The 22,635-nt window shown below is 46.6% G+C and overlaps 1 protein-coding gene across 1 annotated transcript; it reads right to left on the bottom strand.

The window, feature by feature from the left end:
* Window positions 1–145: 145 nt before the first annotated feature.
* PILRA (paired immunoglobin like type 2 receptor alpha) lies at window positions 146–17,054 on the bottom strand. Its single transcript, XM_039221903.1, is given in 7 exon segments — window positions 146–506; window positions 675–706; window positions 944–993; window positions 1,503–1,533; window positions 5,572–5,766; window positions 16,148–16,534; window positions 16,853–17,054. Coding segments are annotated over 7 exon segments (876 nt in total). The 5' UTR covers window positions 16,899–17,054; the 3' UTR covers window positions 146–371.
* Between the last annotated feature and the right edge of the window lie 5,581 nt (window positions 17,055–22,635).

Here is a 22,635-nt window from a genome sequence, read left to right as displayed (position 1 = left end):
CTGGGCTCTGCGCTGGCTGCCAGTGTTTGGTGTCTCCTGCCTGGAGGAAGTCACTGAACACCAGCATTGGAGGAGGTATCCTGGGTGTGAGCTACTTCTTAATAGCTCAGTTTGGGTGAGAAGGAAAAGACAGAGGTGCCATCAGTTTCTCCTTGGGTGCCTTCAGGCAAATTCTACTGGTACTTTTATTTTTGTGGGCAAAGGCTGGGAAGTTGAAGAGGGAATGGAAGCAGATGGCTCTGTTTCTCTCTGATCCTGGGTGGCTTTCCATACCCACTGGCTTCTGAGCTGTCTGTGTCTGGCCCAGGTTATTACCAGAAGCTATGATCCTCTATGCAGCTTAGTCTCAGGGAGTCCCCATTGAGTCCCACTCACTGGGCCTTTATGATAGAGTACAGGGTTTCCTGGGGGCTCTCATTGGGAGGGGTGCAGGGAGGGGTTGCTGGTGATGAGCTGGAGAAGGTGAGGGAGGCATAGAGAATGCCACCATCACCCTGGGCTTCACCCTGGCGAGAATGAAGGAGAAGGGGGTGAGTAAAGGGGAGCTGTCCTCAACTTAGAGCAGTAACCCCACACCCGAGTGCTCCACCAACACTGCAGTTCCTCTACTCCATCTATCCCACCTTCTCCAAACTTCTTTTTAATTCCTTCAGGCCCTAGTCTGAGCTGCTTACCTTGGGGTCCAGCTTGAGCTCTGTTTGTCGTCCTGGAAAAAATCAAAGTGTGCTAGGGTTAGGTGGCATACCAGCCAGGGCAGAGAGATGAGCAGGGGCTTCAGGGGGAATGAGGTCATCTGGTAGGTCAGGACCAGGGTCAGGCTGGAGGGATGGGTGGGGTGGGGTGGGAAAAGAGGAAAATGCTGAGGGGCACTCATGTGGGCAGGGGGTGTGTGGGGAAGAGTGGACTAAGGTGGAGAGGGAGGAGTGCCACTGCGGTAACTTACCTGTAATCCCGATGTTCTCATACTTCTCCTCAGTGTTTTGGACCGAACCCCTGTTATGAAGGAGAGGGCGGGAAGTGCATTAGGGACAGGGCAGAAGTGGGTTCAAACCTCTGTGGGAGCTCTGCAACCCACTGACACTCTCAAGTGAGCCAAGGTTTGAGGCTCTCAGGAGGCCTCCTGGGAGAAGATTGAGAGGCAGTTTGTAGTGTAGCCAGTAGTGGTCCCTATGTCCCCTTGAAGGTGGATCATCCCAGAGGAGAGCCATTGGAAGTGTGGTGGTGGTCTTTTGGCTGGTGCCCAGGTGGGAAGGGAGAGATGGGAAGGAAAGAATGAAGTTGGGAAGATGGGCTGGAGGAAAGGGGAGGTGGAGGGTGAGGAGGAAGAGAGCTCTGGAGAGGAGGGAGGGAGGGAGAAGGCCTGGTGGCAGAGGAGAGGGAGGTGAGGCTAGAATCTGAGGAGGGAAGTGGCTCTGAGAAAAGAGGTGCCCACTGGAAGGTGAGGAGGAGAGCTGCTGTCCCCATAAGGAACTTCCTGTTTCCCAAACAGGACAACTACTCACCCGGCTACAGTTCTGGCTTTAGTCTGCAGACCTGTAGGGGAACAGCAGCATGTCAGAATGCCATCCACAGAGGGCATCTCTCCTCCCTGCCTTCCTGCTCTGTGAGCTCTGAGAGGTCAGGGCAGCGGAACAGCTCTGCTGCACCCTGCTGGGACCAGGTGGCACCTGCTGGTACTCTGAGGCTGCCCAACCCTGTCCCGTGGTAGTCATCAACACGAAATCAAGAGAGAAGCTCTTGCCTGCACTTTCTCTCCCACCCTCCTCTTGGCCTTTCCCTTTGCTTCCTTTCCCCTTCCTTGAACTCCCCACGCATCCCTCAACCTGCTCCTTCCACTGCTGAGCCCTGGCCCACCCACCCCCTCCTTTGGCCCTGTTATAGACTCACAGCTCCCTTGTGCCCTGATACACTGGCTTTCCATGTTTCTCTCTCCCACCTCCTGAACCTCAGGGCTGGAATCTGTGTCTGCACTGCAGCCAGTTCCTCTCCAGCCTCTACCACTGAAACCTCTGCTGTCCCTCCGCCACCATTTCCCCTTCCATCCTTCTGAGTCTGTCTACAACATTTCCCAAGGATCAGCCCCTGGTTCACAGACATCCCCTCCACCACCCAATACCATCCTGGGAGGTCCCATCATCGACAGGGACAACCCTCTGAACACACGGGACTCCTATGTCCCCCAAACTCTAGTGACCTCCACTCCACTTAGCCATACCCCGGACTCAATCCCTGGGACTGAGAACTCTGAAATATTAAATGCCAGTGTCATTTTTATGCTACAATTTCCTTTCTTTCCAGCTCTCTTTTGCCATCAGCCTGTTTGCTATATCTGTGCTTTGACCTCCTGAACTCTTGTCCTTAATAGTCTACTTTCTTTCGGGCTGTTCAAGCTCCTTGCTGATCTTTTACTCTCTACTCCTGCCCTTTCACTAGCTCCTTGATGGCCTGAGTTCCCCTATCCTTATGTCACACTTAGCTGACACAGCTCTAATTCCGGATGTGGCTGATGGCAGGAAATGCTATTTGCTTACATAAATCTATTCATTTCTTTTTTTTTAAGATTTTCTTTTTAAGTAATCTCTATACCCAACATTGGGGTTAAATTCACAACCCCAAGCTGAGTCACCTGCTCTACTGACTGAGCCAGCCAGGCGCCCCACCATTCATTTCTTCTTACTCAGTTACAGAACTTTAATTTATTTGGGGTAGCTCTACTAATAGATGTGGGACATAGGACTACATCCTAGCCAGTTAGATTCAAAGGAAAGTTGTGGGTAGGTTTTCAGGAAGACTCTTTAAATGGAGGACAGATAGCTGTGGCATAGTCTTTTTGTCTTTTTTGCCCCTTCCTTCCTCCTGTTTCCTGTCTGGATTCAGAAATAATGGCTGGAGTCTAAGCAACCTTCTTGGATCATGAGGCAATATTCAGGATAGAAGCCAATAGCCAGGACAGTGAGCAGGAAGATAGAAGCCTGCATACCTGGCAGTGACCTCTGGTATTTGCTTCCTCATCCTTTTATATGAGGGAAAACAATAAACTCCATGTTATTTAAGCCCTGTTACTTTTGGTCTCTGGTGCCAACAGGTGAACATAACTCCTAATGAACAAGTCCCAGAAGTTTCTAACCTGCATGGAGAAAAACATGATCATGTGCGATGATGCTTTTACAGAGTTTATGGCTTCTCATCTGAGTTGAATTTTTTTTTAACTTTTTTTAATGTTTTATTTATTTCTGAGAGATAGAGACAGCATGAGTAGGGGAGGGTCAGAGAGAGAGGGAGATACAGAATCTGAAGCAGGCTCCAGGCTCAGAGCTAGCTGTCAGCACAGAGCCTGACACGGGGCTTGAACCCATGAACCGTGAGATCATGACCTGAGCCGAAGTCGGACACTTAACCGACTGAGCCACCCAGGCACCCCCTGAGTTGAATTCTTAAATACCGTCTTCCATTTCCTCAGTGACTATGTCACATTTTTCTTCATCTCCATCCCTCATCCTCACTCTAGAGACAACCACTGATTTTTTCTCTGTAGAATTAAAAACACTTTGTACATCATTGTGTTCATCAATATTTTTATTCATGGCTCTTAGGTTTTATGTCATATTTAGGGAGATCGTCTCCACTCCATGGTTATAAAATAGTCTCACATGCTTTCTTCTGGTGCTAGGCTTCTTTCCCCCCATTTTAACTCTTTGGTTGATCTCCATGGAATTTATTTTGGTGCAAATTATAAGATAACATTTTTTTCTCAGATGGCTGCTCAGTTGTTCCGTCACTAGGTACTGAATTAGTCATCTTTCCCCATTCATTAGAAATACTAGTTTTTAACCTACTAAAATCTCATGTATATTTGGTTATGTTTTTGTCCTGTCTGTATTTGAAATATTTTGTTTTATTCCATCGGTTTATCTGTGTGTTAATATGACAATATCGAATCATTTTCATTATTGCAGCTTAATAATTACAAGCACTAGTGCTACATAGTCCTTATTCTGTGCCAGGATCTTTTCTCAACAAATTTCATCTAATAGTCATGACAACCCCCGGGGTGAGGACTATTATTATTCTCATTTTACTGATGAGTAAGTTGAGGCACAGAGTAATACAACCATTGCACTAGAGTTTCCCCAGCCAGGATTTGAGTGCAGGCAATCTAGAGTCTATTCTGCTCACCTATGCGCTTTAATATCTGATAGGGCTAATCTCCTCTCACTGAAATCTTTCTTTAGAGGAATTTCAGATCAGTATTGGAGGGTCTTGGGGGTGTAAATCATTAATGTCCCTAGCCCTGTCCTCTCTTTCAGCTATCAATGCATATATCCAAGTTTCTGATGAACATCTCTGCTCAGATGCACACGGGTATGTCTAACATGTCCCCCGCTAAGGAATCATCATTCCCCTCCAAACATGGTCTTTGACCTCCTGTGTTCTCTAATTTGCTGGGTGGTTTCATCCAAGTTCTTCCCACTCCCTTGACCCCTATACCAGCCTGATCACGAGTCCTACTGATTTTCTCTCTTGAACTCTTCCCGGGTCTGGCTCTCTCCCTCCACCCACACTGCCACTGCCTTAGACTGGCCTGGTCCACCTTGGGCGCCTCCACCCCAGACTGATGTATCTGCATGGCAAACTGCTTCATGTTGCCTCTGGGAGCAGAGGCTCTTGGGTATGATTTAGGAGATTTCTTCTCCCATCTCCAGCCTCCTGATAGCATGGAGCTGCTTAGAGTTCCTCCACTGCTTTCCCGTGCCTGCATGGACAGTGACCTCTTCACCACCCTCACCAGTTACCTGGCTAATTCTCTTATACTCTTTGAGACTTTTTGTTGTGTCACTTCCTATGGGAAGCTCTCCATGATTCTCCTCCTCTCTTCTAGACTACCACAGCTCTTTCCAAATGAGGCAGTCACTGCCACTGAGTTCCTTGAAAGCAGGACCTATGCTTTATTTACATTAGTATCTTCAATTATAAGCCAGACACTGGAAGATAGGCCCTCAACCAGTGCTCACTTTGCTGAGCCAACTTCCTATCCCTTCTGCTCTCTCCTTACTCTTCCCAGAGCGGAACTTCCCCTCCCCATGGACCAAAAGGTGAGGATTGATGAGAAATGATTAAGTCAAAAGACAAAAAACTAAAATACGATCAGATTTGTGGGGAGGGACTGGTCTGGAGCAGAGGTTCTCAAACTGGATCACACACAGAGATCACTTGTTGAGACCTATAAAAATGCAGATTCCTGGGGCGCCTGGGTAGCTTGGTCGGTTAAGCGACTGGCTTTCGCTTAGGTCATGATCTCACGGTTCGTGGGTTCAAGCCCCGCGTCGGGCTCTCTGCTCAGCACAGAGCCTGCTTCGGATCCTCAGTCTCCCTCTTTCTCTGTCTGTCCCCCCAAATCTCTCTCAAAAATCAATAAACAATTTAAAAAAAAATGCAGATTCCTAAGCCCAGACCTCAAGGCCAGCAGGCATCTGCATTTTTTAATGGGGTCATTCTGATACTGGTGGGTTGTGGGAAACATTTAGTTGGGAACTTGGGGACAGGTCAGGGGTGTGTCCCAGAACCACTTACCTTTGCTTCTCTTCCACCTGAGAAAGACAACCAGTCCCAAAATTGCTGTTATGAGCACAGCGCCAGCCAGTGCCACCCCGACTGTGGCTCCCACACTCAGAGGTGAAGATCCCGAACTCCCATTGTCCTCTTCGACATTGAGATCAGCTTTGGTGGTGGCAGAGGGGGTGGGGCCCTTGGTGGTCATCTGGGCAGCTGAGAAGACATGAGAATTTAGCAGATTCTCCTCTGGAGGCCTGGAGGTATCTGTATTAAACTGTTAAACCTTGTTCCCTAGTGTGGGGAATATCAGGGGTGGGGAGCAACTCTGAGAAGAAATTTTAAAAAAATGAATGGAATAGTCAATTCCTTAGAAAAAGTACCAAAACCAGAAAGAAGCTAGCCCTAAGAAAACTCAGAGGAAAAATTAATGAAACTTATAGAGGAATAAATTTATTAGGCAACAGGACAACAGGTAGAATAAAAAGTACAGGGAGTGGTTATTTAGGGGAAAAACAAACCAAAAAACGAGAACGAAATAAGAAAACAGACAAGACTTGCAAACCTAACAAGAGTTTGTTGAAATCATTTGTAAGTGTATGCTCATTATAGGCAGATAAATTAAAAAAACCTCTGGATTAGATGATTTTCTGAAACAAACAGAAATTTCTGAAAATGGAGGTAAGAAGTAAGACACTTTCACTGATAGGTAAAGAAGTGAGAACTCTTGGGGAAGTGGCCTGGCTCCATCAGAAGAGCAGGTGACTGTTTCTAGGTCATGAGTTCGAGCTCCACTCTGGGGGTAGAGATTACTAAAAAAAGTAAATAAACTTTAAAAAAAAAAAAAAAAGAAATGAGAATCCTATTAAAAACTATCTATCATAAAGATTCCACACTCAGGAGGCTATATGGGTAAATTCTTGTGAAAATTTAAGGAACAAATAATTCCCAGATGGATTCTAGAACACAGGGAAATATGGAAAAGATGCAAGTCTAATTCATTTCATAAAATGATAACATAATGCTGATGCTAATTATCTATCTTTTTAAATGCAGATTAAAACAGCAAAAGACTGGGCTTATTTCAGTAAAAATACCCAATAATGGCACCGTGGAAGGATAGATGGGTGCAGTCTTTTAGAGTGCATTTGTAAAATGTAGAATACTCAGGTGTGCCCTTAGACCCGGTGCTTTCAGTGCTAGAAATTTATCCTGTGGAAATGCTGGTCAGGTGTTCAAAGGCCTATATTTTGGAGTGTTCCTTGCAGCTTTGTGATGCCCCAACAACATAAACTTCTTTAAATAGGATGCTGAGTAAGTAGATAAAGATACATTGTGGGATTGGGACACCCTGCAGCCTTTTTTGTTTTGTTTTTTAAGTTTTGATTTTTATTTAATGCTTTTTAAAATTTATTTCTTTTTTTAATGTTTTATTTATTTCTGAGAGAGAGAGAGAGACAATATGAGCAGGGGAGGGTCAGAGAGAGAGGGAGACACAGAATCTGAAACAGTCTCCAGGCTCTGAGCTAGCTGTCAGCACAGAATCCGATGCGGGGCTCGAACCCACGAACCATGAGATCATGACCTGAGCCAAAGTTGGATGCTTAACTGACTGAGCCACCCAGGTGCCCCAAGTTTTTGTTTTTTAAATGTTTGTTTATTTTTGAGTGAGAATGCAAGCAGGGAGATGCAGGGAGAAGGGGACAGAGGATCTGAAGCGGGCTCTGGGCTGATAGCAGTGACCCCAATGTGGGGCCCAAACCCAGCAATCAAACCATGAGATTACGACCTGAGCTGAAGTCTGATGCTCAACCGACTGAGCCATTCAGGCGCCTCCTTCTTTAAAGTTTTTATTTATATATTGAGAGAGTGAGAGCGAGAGCATGAGAGAGAGAGAGAGACAGAGAGCGCTAGAGAGGGGCAGAGAGAAAATCCCAAGCAGGCTTTGTGCTGTCAGTGCTCAATCCCACAAACCATGAGATCATGACCTGAGCTGAAATCAAGAGATGGACACTTAACTGGGGCACCTGGGTGTCTCATTTGGTTAAGTGTACGACTTCAACTCAGGTCATGATCTCACGGTTCGTGGGTTCGAGCCCTGCGTCAGGCTCTGTGCTGACAGCCAGCTCAGGGCCTGGAGCCTGCTTCAGATTTTTGTCTCCCTCTCTCTCCGACCCTCCCATGCTCACGCTGCCTCTCTCTCTCTCTCAGAAATAAGTAAAACATTAAAAAAAAAAAAAAGAGGTGGACACTTAACTGATTGAGCCACTCTGGCACCTCCCTGCAGCCTTAAAAAAAAAAAAGCATAACTGTACATGACTGAAAAGATACTTGTGGTACTTGAAATAAAAATAAGTTGAGCAGAATTGTATGTGGTTTGATTCTATTTGTATTATGTATCTATATCTGCATCTATATCTGTGAGAGAGGACATTTCCGCAGAAAGAAGTAGTGGCTGGGGAGATAAAGCGCAGAGGGAGGAGGAATATACATTTTATCTGACTCCCTTCTGTATTGTTGGACTGTTTTTAAAAAGGAGGTACAAATATTACCAGTACCTTTATTATTTTCAAAACTTAACATTTTTCAAAGTTGTATAGGCACGTAATTTAAAGATTCCACAAATTCCATGGTTTATAAAGACGGCAGCCCCTGCATAAGCCTCTTGCTCTCTTCCCACTCTAGAGACGCAACGGTTTTTAACACCTTTAGTTATTTCTTTTGGCATGAACCTTGTATTTCTAAATCACAAGCATACACTGCTGTTGTTTGAATTGTCTTAAGTATTGTTGACTTACTTCCTACCATTGAAATCGAGGATTTCAATCTTTTACACCCCTGTTTTCTCCTTTTTACTGGACAGTCCAGCATTCGATGTCCTTTCATGAGAGGTCTTCACTTGGCTTTTGGGACACCATTGTCTTGTGGTTCTTTTCCTGCCTCCTAGCAGCTCCTTGTCAGTCTTCTTGTTGATTCCTCCCTTTCCCACCCCAAACATTCATGGCACCTCCTCAGTTCAGTCTTAGGACCCCCTCTCTATCTACACTCACTTCCCAGATAATTTATCCAGTCCCATGGCATCAACTACCAGTGACAAACTGATCCCACCCAAATTTATATATGCATCCACCTCTTCCCTGGCTCTCCTGACTCCTGTATCTCACTGTGTACTCACACCTCTGTTTGTCTTGTAGTGTCTCAAATTTCAGATGTCAGAACAGAACTCTTGATTTCCTCCCAAACCTCAGCCATGTCCCTCTCTCAGTAAATGGCGATGCCATCCTGCAAGAAGCTCAGGCCAAAAGCCTTAGAGTCACCCTTGCTTCTTCTCTCTTTCTTACCCCCATATCCCATCATCTGCAAATCCTGTCTGCTCAGTCTTCAAAATATTATCACATCTCACCTGCCCTTGTTGTCACTCTATTTCAGGCACATCACCTCTCACTGGTGTCCCTGCTTGTGACTTTGCTCATCTTTACAGTCTTATTCTCTATACAATAACAGCTGGAGGGACACTTGTGCAATGCACATCAGAGCACAGCAGGAAACTCTCAGTAGACTCATTGCACTAAGTTCTTTTCTTGGCTTTTAAAGCCACACCAAACTGGCCCTCCACTGCCTGTTCTGATCTTACCTCCTGCCACCATCAGCCTCTTTATCTGCTTTAGCCACACCCTTGTCCCACCTCACAATCTCTGCCCTTGCTGAACATGCTTCTCCAGATCTCTCCCTGACTTCCTACAGATTTGTGCCGTAGGCTGGATTTTTCTGCTGGCTTCTTTTAGATCCACTCCCCAACTCCCCTCCACTTGCTTTGTGCCTTTGGAGTCTGGTCTTGGTGGACTCAATCCATGGGCTCTCTCACCTGCTGGTTCTTAGTCAGTAGCCAGTGGAAGTCACCATCAGGAGGTGGAGGGAGAGAAGAGGGTAGGTCATGTCCCTTTGTCTCCCATCTGACAGGTCTTATATTAGGGTTTTCAGAGACACAGAACCAATGGGATATAGAAAGAGATGTGGAGTTTTGAGGTATTGGTCCATGTGATTATGACAGCAGAGAAGCCGGAATTTGCTGTCTGTAAACAAAAGGCCCAGGAAAGCTGGTGATATAGTTTCAGGCCCAGACCTGTGGATCTGAGGACCAGGGGGACCATAAGTCCCAGGGAGGTTCCAATGTCCTGAGAACCAAGAGCTCCGCAGTCTTAGGGCAGGAGAAGTGGAGATACCTGCCCATCCTCTACTTTTTTTTTTAGGTCCCTCAAGGGTTTGGATGATGCCTACCCACAGCTAGACTCTTCTAGAAATACCGTTACAGACATATCCAGAAAGAATGTCTTATCAGGTCTCTGGGTATCCCTTAAGCCCACTCAAAACTAACCATCCCAGACTTGTTGATTCTGTGTCCCTAGAGCCTACAGCTCATCTCTGGGTCCCCCTTCTTCCTACTCTGCTCCTCAGTCCTGGGGATGGTCTCAGGGGTCTCCCATCCCTGACTGATTTCCCTATCATGTGCCCTACTCCAGATTCTCCCCAGTCATCCCGTTTGAGTGGCTGCTTCCTGCCAGGACTCTGCTGTTCCATCTGAATAGAGTAAGCACCCTTAGCAACCTTTATCCCTCAGATTCTGCTCCAGTTCCTTCCTTTTCTCTTTTTACCACCACTGGACACACAGAATTAATTTGTTGGCTTTCTCTTGAGTTTTCTTGCTCATCCACATTTATGTACAAATAGCATTGGTGTGCACATGATTTGCTTTTTTTTTTTTTTTTTTTTTTTTGCTGCTGTCACCCTAGTGTTCAGATTAGCACTCAACACACAGTAGGTATTCAATCTATACTTGTTGAATGAATGTATGAGATAATTTTCTCTTAAAATTTCTAGCCATTCATCCACTGTCTTCCAGCTTCCTCTATTGCTATGGAGACCACCAAAGCCATTGTGATTCCTGAATCTCCTGCAGCCTGTTTCTTTCCTCCTTGGAAATTTGTTGGATCTTCTTTTTATCCTTGACATTTTGAAATTTCATATTGCAGTGTCCTGAGGTACATCTTTTTATTTGTACCCATTTTCTGTGCTGCTTTGTTCTGGAACATTTCTAGAGTTATCTGGGATATTTTCTTTCCACAGCCTTCTCTCTTCTCTGTTTCTGGAACTCCCATTATTCAGAGGCTGGAGCTCTTGGGCCAGTCCTCAGTTTTTCTTATCTTATAGTTTCTGTATGACTTTCCTATGGCAGCTGGAAGAAATGACCACAAACTGGGTGACTTCAAACAATGGAAGTTTAGTTTCTCACAGTCCGGGAGGCTGGAGGTTGGAGAGCAAGGTGTCACTATGGCCACACACCCTCAGGAGGCTCTCGGGGAGTCTGTTGCCTGCTTCCTCCAGTTTCTAGAGGCTGCACCACTGAGCCTCTGCTCTGTGACCACACTGTCTCCCTCTAGCTCCCTCTTAGAAGGAGGCTCCTGTTTGCATGTAGGGCCCACCCAGCTAATCCCAGATAACCTTCTCACCTCAGAAATCTTAACTAAATCTCATCCCTTACCATGGAAGGTAATAATCACTGGTTTTGGAGACTGGGATGTGGACACATCTTTGTGGGGGCTGCTATCCAACCCACTACAGTTTCAAAATCTGTGACTCTTTGTCTACCTTCTGAAAGATTTCCATCACGTTTATCTTGCAGTCCTTTAACCGAGTTTTCCATTTTTGTCATTATATCTTATATTCTCAAGAGTTCCTTGTTTGTTTGGAAAGCTCCCTCTGTTATTACAGGGTTGCTCTCAACTTTCTGAGGATGGTAGTTATCTGAATTTTATTCTTCATTATTTTGGTTTCTTCCAAGAACCTCCTCCCTCCTCCCCCACCACATTGGTTTTGCTGTGTGTTTCATGGGGGAAGGATTCCTTAAGTGTTGAATGTAATCATATTTAAAAAATTTTTTAACATTCATTTTTGAGAGAGACAGAACATCAGTGGCGGAGAGACAGAGAGAGAGGGACAGAGAGAGGGAGACACAGAATCCAAAGCAGGCTCCAGGCTCCGAGCTGTCAGCACAGAGCCTGATGTGGGGCTCAAACTCACTGACCACGAGATCATGGCCTGAGCTGAAGCTGGACGCTTAACTGACTGAGCCACCAGGTGCCCATGAATGTAATCATATTTTTAAATGGCGTCTCTAGCCTCAGGCATTCCAGGCACAGCAGAGGCAAGGGGTCAGTCCTCAGGGCTAGGGGGTTCCATGCAAGACCGAGACCCCATCTCTTTGCTGCCTTGGTTGCCAGTATGTAGAAGGCCATGCTGACTGGTAGCTGTGTGTGTGGCCTGGGAGGAGTGCTTGTTAGCTAGTGGGCTGTAGGATCTGTTAGGATTTCTGGATCCTTTTTAGGCCCATCAGATAGATTTCCCAGAAAAGAATCTCCTGATTTCTTGCCCATGGTGGAGTAGGGGATACCAGCTGGGCTGAGTCCTGGGAAGCATGTAAGGAGGGTAAGGCATTTAGGATCTCATCAATTCACCAAATCTCCAGTTTTAAGGACTGAACCCTTGCCCCCAGGTATGCCTAGGGCACTACCCCCAGAGTTGTTCCAGTCCATCCTTTCTAGAAAGCAAATCTCCAGTCTCTGCTGGGTGGGGAAGGGGTGTAGAAGTTTCCCTCCTTTTTATTTTTTAAAACTTTTTTTTTTAATTTTTTTTTTTAATTTTTTTTATTTATTTCTAGGAGAGAGAGAGAGAGAGAGAGAGAGAGACAGCGTGAGCAGGGGAGGGTCAGAGAGAGAGGGAGATACAGACTCTGAAACTGGCTCCAGGCTCTGAGCTGGCAGTCAGCACAGAGCCCGACGCGGGGCTCGAACCCACGAACCGCGAGATCATGACCTGAGCGAAAGTCGGACGCTTAACCGACTAAGCCACCCGGGCGCCCCTATTTTTTAAAACTTTTTAAATGCTTATTTATTTTTGAGAGAGAGAGACAGAATGTGAGTGGGGAAGGGGCAGAGAGAGAGGGAGACGCAGAATCTGAAGCAGGCTCCAGGCCCTGAACTGTCAGCACAGAGCCCAATGAGGGGCTCCAACTCACAAACCGTGAGATCATAACCACGAGCCAAAGTTGGACATTTAACCAACTGAGCCACCCAGGTGGCCCTTTAAGTTTCCCTGTTTCTTAATTTTTTTAAAAATGTTTATTTTTTTAGAGGGAGAAAGAGTGCAAGCAGGGGAGGGGCAGAGAGAGAGGGAGACACAGAAGCCAAAGCAAGCTCCAGGCTCTGTGCTGACAGCTCAGCACAGACACTACACGGGGCTCAAACTAACGAACTGCAAAATCATGACCTGAGCTGAAGTCAGATGCTTAACCTACTGAGCCACCCAGACGCCCCTCCCTGCTTCTTACATAGATTATCACCTAGTCCTCCAACTTTCCAATTCCCTTTCACTCCCACCATCAGGGGTTCTAGGGTGGGCCTCCCTGAACCATTGAGGGGTTTTGAAGTATAAGAATCACCTTTCTTCTAGAGCTCATGGCTTAGCTCCCCTGGTCTCCTAGGCAGATATATTAGTCTATGTCTTTCTGGCTTCCCAAATATGGTTTTTCACCACATAGCTCACATATTGTTTTGTCTTTGTGGCTTTTGTCCTAAAAAATTTCTCTTTGCAGGGCACCTGGTGGCTCAGTTGGTTAAGCATCCAACTCTTGATTTTGGCTGAGGTCATGATCTCACGGTTGATAAGATCGAGCCCCGTGCTGGGCTCCACACTGACTGCATGGAATCTGTTTGGGATGCTCTCTCTCCCTCTCTGCCCCTCCCCTGATCTCTCTCTCTAAATAAACTTAAAAAAAATATCTTTGCTGTCATTTTACTAGGGTTTGGTAGGGAGGGGATGTAAATGTTGCATATAACCCACCATTCTGGCCAGAATTTGTGCAATATTTTACAATGAAAATTATAAAAGATGAATGTTCAAAAATAATGTTGCATATTAAATATAAAAATAAAAGATTTAAAGGAAAGCAATATCTCATGTGAGATGTTGACATGGTCTTTAGAATAATATGCCCAAGGTTACTGAGGGATATAAAATAGGAACCATTTCTGGGTGGGAAGATTGTATATTACACTGATTTCTGTTTCTGTTAATTACTTTCTAGGTTTAATGCAATTCTAATGTAAGAAATACCCATAGGCGTTTTCTTCAGAACGGGACAAACTTATTCCAACATTTATGTGAAACAATAGGCCAAAACAATAATAAAGTTTTTGAGGAAGTAATGTGGTTCTAATGGAAATAGTCTTATCAGCCACTGAAACATGACCAAGTTATAATCACTAAAACAGTGTAGTAATGATATAACAAAAGACAGAACAGTGAAATGGAGATGACAGACCAGAAATGGATGCTATTCTACAAAAAGCCCCAGCCTAGGAGTCAATGAAGAAGATAAAAATATTCCATAAAAGGGGTTGGGACCATTGATTCATTTCTTGGTATAAAGATTAGTTTAATTCTTTACCTCCTATCATATATCAAAATCTCACTACATTAATGAGTTTTATTGTGAAGTTATATAAAAATCAGAAGAAATTAGGGATGCCTGGGTGGCTCAGTCAGTGAAGCGTCTGATATTGGTTCAGGTCATGATCTCCAGGATCATGAGTTCAAACCCCACATCAGGCTCCATGCTGACAGCTCAGAGCCTGGAGACTGCTTTGAATTTTGTGTCTCCCTCTCTCTTCCCCTCCCTTCTTCTCTCTGTCTTTCTCTCTCTCTCAAAAATAAACATTAAAAAATTAAAAATTAAAATTAAAAAAGTCTGAAGAAATTAAAATATTTTCAACCCCTTGGGGATATAGGTCTTTGGGTTAAGAAATAAAAGAAAATCATAAAGGAGAATTCAATGAGATTTGTCTACAAAAGAAAAACATCTGTATTTAGAAAGCATTGTTAAACCAGACACGAACTTATCAGTTCATTTGCTGCAAATATTCCTTTAGGGTGATATCTTTGCATGGTACTTGCATAAAAAAAAAAAAACAACCACATTTTATTTTCTGTATTTTTAAAATAGAGATATCCAATTAATTGTATTAATTGAAAAAATTAATTACTAATGAAAAAATCATAGTAAATGTGACTGAAATGAGAAATGAGGAAAGTTAGGAGGATCAGGGACAGATGAAAAGGGGTTTGGGAGAGCAAAAACCTCTCATAAAAGGCCATTTAAGGGAATATGGAGGAGGTGCCAGAAATAGAAATCCAAGGATGTCTTGCTAAATTCAGGCTGTGAGCCACTTTCCATTTGCTCTGAAACCAGCACGGTGGTCAGATGGGGCAGTGGTTTACCAAGGGTCGGGGGGTGGAGAGTCCTTCCGACCAGGAGCAGTGATACATTGTCAGAATTGCCAGCGCAAGGGATTGTAAAGAGCAAATCTAGGATCTTTAGTTTTTAAGGAATTTTCTACAGATAATATTCTACAGACAGTGCATCTTCTAGTGCCTGCTCCCAGGAGAGGTTCCCTCCCCAGCTGCTCTGGAGACAGACAAACCTGGGTTCAGGTTCCCAAGGCCGCTGCGTAACATGGGAAGATGTTACTGTAACCCACCCCGTGATTTGGTGAAAATAGGTGAAGACAACAATAGGAGCAGGTCAGAGTGGAGGCTCTGGGGTTAAAGTGGGTTCAAGTCCCATCTGCACCATGAGTATGACTATCAACAGGTGTTTAGGCTTTTGAGGAGCAGTTTCCTTATCTGTAACAGGAAGACAACAGCAGTGCCTACCGTTACTGTGGGGTCGTGGGGAAGGTTGTGAACCAGGGTGATGTACACCTAGTTGTTCAACCCGACACAGTACGCGGTAAGTGGCAGCGGCCATGTTTCTGCTGTAGATGCCGTGTCTACACGTCTCAAAGGCCAGGATGGAAGAGCAAGATCGAAGTGGACAGTGGGGATAGTACAGGCAGAGGTGGGGACTAGGGATGGGGGGAGGCAAGGAGTCAGGGGGCAGAGAGGTATGGGAAAGGAGAGGAGGGAAGGGGCTGGGGTAGGAAGCACTGTGGGCCAGGTTCTGAGGAGCAGAGCAGAAGGACTCCGGGGTATTGGAAAAAGAGATAATGGGGCGTTGCCAGGGAAGAGGGGTCTTGGGTCATGATTGGGTACCTGCTGTGTGTGCTGGGCTGAGCCTGTAACTGTGGGGAGACACAAGACTCGGGGCTGGCTGGGGTTGTTCACAGAGACACACGACAAAGGGAAGGCAGACCATGCCCTGAAGAAGTCAAGTCCACCTGGACAGCGTGGGGTGAGGGGAGGGAGGCAAGGCTGGAGGCCCAGCTTGGAGCAAGATGGGAGGATTACTGGGTAGCCTGGAAGGTGCTGAGGCTGGGGAGTAGGGGTGGGGACTGGCTCTGGAGGGGGCAGTGAGGGGGATGGGCAAGGAAGGCAGCCAAGATCTGGGGAGATTGGAGAGAAAGAGTAAAGTTGGCAGAGGCCTGGGGAGGGCGGGGGAGAGGAGTTTGAGAGAAGGGACAAGCAGATTGGGGCCTGGGCCAGGCCTGGGGGACGAGGGCACCGTGCAGAGGGGGTGTGGTGGCTGCCGGGCAGCTGGACTCACCATCAGTGATGGTGAGTTTGGTCCCCGGGATGGACTGCCACACCTGCCAGCCTTCTCTTAGCGTTCTCACTTGGACCTGGCAAAAGTACCTATTCTCATCTTTTTTCCGAAGGTTCAATATTCACAGGGCACCAGAGTTCTGACCGTTCAAGTCCAGGGCGATCCGGTTCTTGTAATCCTCATGGATAAAAGGCACGGTACTGTTGTAGATGGTTTCTCCATGGAACTGTGTCCTTCTCAAGGCTACACTCAGTCTGGGATCCATGGCTAAGTCCCAGCAGTGGAAGTAGGAGAAAGAGATGCAGATGGAGCCACCCTTGGGGGCTGAGAGAGACTCTGGCTGCTTGACCCCAAAGTCAGTTTTTGGATTGCATGCTTCTGAGCTGCCTAGAGGAGGGAGAGGAGAGACTTTGGGCCATCGGGAGAGATGAGGAAGATAACCCAGACCCTCTGGCACCCTCACCCACAGGCACTAGTGTGACAGACAGCAGGACTGGCCTTCTGGCCTGGGTGTCCCCCTTGCCAGGCTTGGGGTAGGGAGGAGGGTGAAGGGTTGGGGAGGACCTGGCACTATGGGACCAGCCCCCTGGGGCTAGGAGGCCTGATCGGCTACCCCAGAGGACCCCTTCTCCAGCTGCATAGTCACAGCCCTTCCTGCTGAGTCTCCGGGCCTCAGGGCAGAGCCAGGGTATCCCAGACACTCACCAGCCTGCAGAGATACCAGCAGCAGCAGCAGCAGGGACAGACCCATTGCCTCACTCTCCTCCCAGGAGAGGAGAAGCCAAGTAGCTCTGTCAAGGCCAGAGGGCAGGTCCTATGGAGGTCCCTCCTCAGAGAGTTCAGAGGAACATGGATCAGGCTCCTTCAGGAAAGCAAGGGAGGGTGAGCTTCCCCAAACTCGCCAGCCCCTGGAGTATTCAGCACTTCCTTTATCACTCTGCTTTCTTCTTTTCCTATGTTGCACAAGCGCCTCCCTTGTGGTCAGCGCACAGAGAGCCATGAGAGAGGCCCCCAGCCTCTTTCTTCACTTAGTGGGCCATGGTTCTGACCATGGCCATCTGTGGGCTCTCTCTTCTACCTCAGCTCCTGGCCACCTCTCCTCAAGAGTCAGCCTCTGTCTCTCCAGCTCTCCTTCTGACTGGCTCTCTGGGTGTCTCCCAGCTTCTGTCTGTCATCCAATTAAAGGCACTGAAGCTGGGCCAGCTTTGGCTCTTCCAGCCAGAGGACGGGCAGCCATGAGACTCTGCCCAGCTAATGCCCCCTCCCCACAGAGGGAAGGTGAAGTGACCCACTGGTGGACAGATGGCCTTAACCCCAGCACCAGGCACCAAGGACACCCAACTTGGGCTTGGCCCCTCTCCCTCCCAGCAGGGGCTCCCCTGTGCAGGACCCAGGTCTACCAGGCTCCTTCCCTCCCCTGGTCAGCTCCTTTTGTGCAGTCTCACAGTGTCCCTGGGGTTAGGAGGTGAAGGTGGGCCTTCTGGAGGCCACGCCTCGACCCACAGGAGGCAAGACTGGATCTTCAGGCCCCTGTGTCCTCCATTCCACAGTTGAGGAGACCAAGGGCTCAGAGAAGCCCTGCCCCAGGTCATGTGACTCTCAGGTGGCAGGTCCTGGACTGAAACTCCAGTCTTGCTGAGTCCACAGAGCCTTCTGCTTCTTCTGGATGCTCCCACCAAGTCGCACCACACAACCTTGAGCCTCAGCTCAAGAGTTCTGGGGGGTGAGCCCCTAGGAGGCTATATGTTTGTAATGCTCCTTAGGTGATTCCCTCCACAGCTGTGAGAGCCCTGGCTAATCTAGGGCCTTCCTTGACCAGAGGGGTAAATAAGGCCCAGAGCAGTAATGAGTCACTCTCAGGACAGTGCCTGGACTGTCTCCAATTGAGGGCACTGCCAGCTTATGACTGGTGGTGGGTGGGAGCAAGACCCCGAGGCAACCATTGGTGACTCTTTGTGCCGGTTTTAGGAGGCTTGGCTCCCTCCCTCCCCAGAATGAGGTTGGCACTGGCTTACTGAGTAGATGGTGAGGATTGGAGAACATGATTTCATCACAGGAAGTGGCCTCATCTTCTAGAGGTGGAAGCAAGAAGACCAACTTCCTTTCTCCATTGCTTCCTCAGTCCTAATTTTCTCCCACGCTTCTCCCAGGGCCTTCCAGGAAGCCCCTGCCCTGTCTCTGTGTCTGCCTTTCTTACACCTCTTCCCAGGCCCCAGGAGACAGGTTCTGCATTTTCACGGAATCCCCTTCTCTGAGGCAGGCACTAAACATCCATTGCCTCATCTTCAGCCCTACAACACTGTGTGGTGGATTTGTTGTTTCTCTATTTTCACCATCAGGAAACTGAGGCACCATCAGGAAGCAGCCTTAATGACATGGAGTCCACTGGGCTGTGAAAGATGCTTGGGTGAATGGTAACAGCTGGAAAGGTGGACAGAAGAGAGGGACTGACTGCCTTCTTGGCAGCTCCTCTGTGGGGTGGCCTGCCCTGTCTGAGGTGTGGCACGTGAAGTTTATTCCCACCTTGCCTCACTAGCTGTGGAACCTGGCTGGACAGTCTCCTCTTTGCCAGGTCACCCAAGGAGGGGATGGACCCTACTAGGCGGTGCCGCGGCCCCTTCTGTTGGGCAGCAGGGCATGTTTACTCAAAGGCTCTGGGTCACTTTGGCGGAGTACCTTTCACCCGGGTGCCTCAGGCCCTGCTGCTCCCACTAGACGCAAGCTGCCCATTCCACGTCATGTTCAAGCCCCTGGCCCCAGTGGGATCCTTGTGAGACTTGAAATTAGGAGGCATGATTTCTGCTCACAGATGGTGTGTGGTCTTGTTCATCCTCCCTTGTCCCAGTAGCAATGAGAGGGCCCTGTCATCAGCTGAGCTGTGGCTCTACTCACAGAGGGGCTTCTGGGAGGAGGAGGGCCTGGTGTGTTGTGATTCACGGATGGGTAGAGCCTAAATGCACCTCTTTAGCCCCGGGGGTGTCCATGGGGGAGGAGTCTGAAGCAGTGTGATCAGGAGCAGAGTGAGGGCTATGAGCTGTGGACCACAATCTGAGGATACTGCCTTAGTCTACCTCCAAGTTCTCCTAAGTTTCTGTTCTCCCTTCCTTATCGGCCACATCCATCACTGCCCCAGTCCTTTCCCCCTCCTTGACTCCTCACCCTGCTCCTGCTTTCCCGCCAAGATCAGGAGTAAGGCAGAGATATCTGCTCTCACTACCTCCATTCATTGTGATGGAGGTTCTAGCTCAAGGAATAAGGCAAGACAAAGAGATAAAAGTGTTCTGTGTTTTCTTAGAATCTGTATTTACGCATTTGGCTTCCATTCATCACATGGCAATTGTATTAACTTTTTTTTTTAATTGTCTGCATTCTTGATGCTCTGCACCTGTGGCCTTGGGGGCTGGGGAGAGATGGCCCCCCCCAAGGCTAGCCTGTTTTTAGATCTTGGGAAGGGCTTTCCTAAGAGCATGTCTTTCATATGCCAACTAAACCATGGGGCACATACTCTAAAACACCACTTTTATCTAATTCTCACACACCAATCCAGTATTTCCTCTGCCCTGAATCAACCCTGTGCTGGGTGACAGACAACTAGAGATAGCGCTCTCGAATTCATCAAACTGGCCAATCCTAAACTGTTTTCTCTTCCTTAACTTGTCTTGCCAGGGGAAAACATAAAGACTGTGGTCTATGCCTTCCACTCGGTCTTGCCTCTGCTCCCTCTAGTGTTTCCCCATATGACCCTCTATGGCATGCGTTTTCCTTCTCTGCAGGAAATGTGAGTTATAAAAACCTTTCAGTGTCATTACCCTCTCTGTTTCATCACTCAGTCTCTTGTATAAATTAAAATTCTGTGAGTATAAGATTAAGCCAAAAGGTATCCAGATTGAAAAGGAAGAAGTAAAAACTCTTTATTTACAGATGACTTGATGGTTTATGCAGCAGCTCCAATGGAATCAACAAAAAAAGTAATGGAACTATAAGTGATTTAAGCAAGGTCACAGGAATCAAGAGCAATACACAGAAATCAATTTATTTTCTAATTCTAATGACAAAGAATGGAAGTCAAATGGAAACATCATCACTTACACTGGCTGCAAAAATATGAAATACTTAGGGGTACCTGGGTGGCTCGGTCAGTTAGTTTGAGCCTCAGTTCATAAGTTTGAGCCTGCTTCAGATTCTGTGTCTCCTTCTCTCTCTGCCCCTCCCCCACTCACACTCTGTCTCTCTCTTTCCAAAATAAATAAACATTAAAAAAAATTTTTTTTTTAAATTTTATGTTTTATTTCTGAGAGAGAGAGAGAGACAACATGAACAGGGGAGGGTCAGAGAGAGAGGGAGACACAGAATCTGAAACAACTCCAGACTCTGGAGCTAGCTGTCAGCACAGAGCCCAATGCGGGGCTCGAATCCACGAACCGTGAGATCATAACCTGAGCCAAAGTCTGTTGCTTGACCGACTGAGCCACCCAGGCACCCCAAAAATATTTTTAAAAAATACCAGGGGTGCCTGGATGGCTCAGTCAGTTGAGCATCTGACTTTAGCTCAGGTCGCGATCTTGTGGTTTGGGCCCCGTATCAGGCTCTGTGCTGACAGCTTTGAGTGTGGAACCTGCCTTGGATTCTGTATCTCCCTCTCTGTCTGTTCCCCACCCCATTCACACTGTCTCTGTCTCTCAAAATAAATAAATGTTAGAAATAAATATAACAGAAGATGTGCAAGATCCAAACACTGAGAACTAGAAAACACTACTGAGAGAAATTAAAATTAATGAATGGAGATTTCCTACATAAGTATGAACAGTACCAGTGCTGTTCAGATGTCAAATCTCTCCAAATTAATACGGAGATATAACACAATCTTAATCAAAGTCCCTGTAGGCTATTTTGTAGAAATTGTCAGGCAATTCTAAAATTCCTATAGAGGGGCACTTGGGTGGCCCAGTCGCTTAAGCATCCGACTTCAGCTCAGGTTACGATATCATGGGTTGTGAGTTCGAGCCCTGCGTCAGGCTCGGTGCTGACAGCTCAGAGCCTGGAGCCTGCTTCCGATTCTGTGTCTCCCCCTCTGTCTGCCCCTCCCCTGCTCATTCTTTGTCTCTCTTTGTCTCTCAATAACAAATGAATATTTAAAAAATTTTTTTAATAAAATAAAATTCCTATAGAAATTCAAAGTACTTAGTATTTAGAATTCCTATAGAAATTCACAATACTCAAGGTGCTATCTCTAGTTGTCTGAAATTAAAGAGCCAAATCGGAGGATTTATGCTACCTGACTTTAAGACTTACTGTAAAGCTACTGTAATCAAGATACATTGGTATCAAGACAAACAGAGCAAAGGAACCAAAACAAGTACAGAAAGAGACCCACAATTATGTGGTCAATTTATTTCTAACAAAGATGTAAAGGCAATTCAGTGGAGAAATAGTCTTTTGAACAACTGGTACTGGAACAACTGGAAACTTATATACAAAAAAGTGAACTTCAATTCATATTTTGCACTATGTACAAAAATTAAATCACAATGAATCATAAGCCTAACTTTAAGTCCTAAAATTATATAACTCAAGAAAAAAAAAGATAGGAGAAAATCTTTGTGACTTTGGGTTAGGTGCGGATTTCTTATTTTCAACACCAAAAGCATTAAAGAAAATACTGATTGGGGTGCCTGGGTGGCTCAGGCAGTTAGGTGTTGGACTCTTGATTTCAGCTCAAGTCATGATCTCAGGGTCATGGGGTCAAGCCCCACATCTTGCTCTGCTCTGAGTGTGGAGCCTGCTTGGGATTCTCTCTCTCTCCTTCCCCCTCTACCCCGCAACTGCTCACTAGTGCACATGCTCTCTCTTTCTAATTTAAAATTAAGTTAAAAAAAGAAAACCATAATGAGATACCATTATATATTTGTTAAATGGCTAAAAAGACTAGTTCATACTGTTGGCAAAGATGCAGAGCAACTGGGGATGTAAGGAGGTACAACTATTTGAGCCATTCCTTAAAAAGTGAAACACGCCTACTACATACACATATGCATGTACCACATACACATACCGCTGCCAGGTATCACTGTGCTGATCATCAGCAGCAACATCACGTGGGGACTTATGATAATGAAAAGTCTCAGGCCCCAGTCCAGCCTGCCGAAGTTTGAGAACCACTGCCCTGGGGCAAGGACACTGACTTTGAGGACCTGCCTTGTCTGTTACCTTTACTTTTCATGACAATCCTGTGAGATTAAGGAATTGTATTCCCATCCAATGTATTCCCATCCCAAGAAGGAAGACACTAAGGCTCAAACAGTTCACCTCACTCACTCTGGTTCCCTCCACTGGGCAGGCCTGGAGTTTGGACAACGCTCAGATCTGTGTGCCTTGGGTGCTTGGTGCTTTCCAACATGATTGCCCTTCTTCCCAGCTCCCCCAGGAGTTTAATCTCTCCCATGTCCCCTCTGCTCCCACAGTCCTTCCTAGAGAAGGCCATTCATCAG

This window comes from Hyaena hyaena, unplaced genomic scaffold (genome assembly GCF_003009895.1).
Source record: "Hyaena hyaena isolate Hyena2069 unplaced genomic scaffold, ASM300989v1 scaffold_1030, whole genome shotgun sequence".
Taxonomy (NCBI): domain Eukaryota; kingdom Metazoa; phylum Chordata; class Mammalia; order Carnivora; family Hyaenidae; genus Hyaena; species Hyaena hyaena.
Note: the sequence above shows the minus strand (reverse complement) of the source record. Positions and strands in the feature narration are given on the sequence as shown.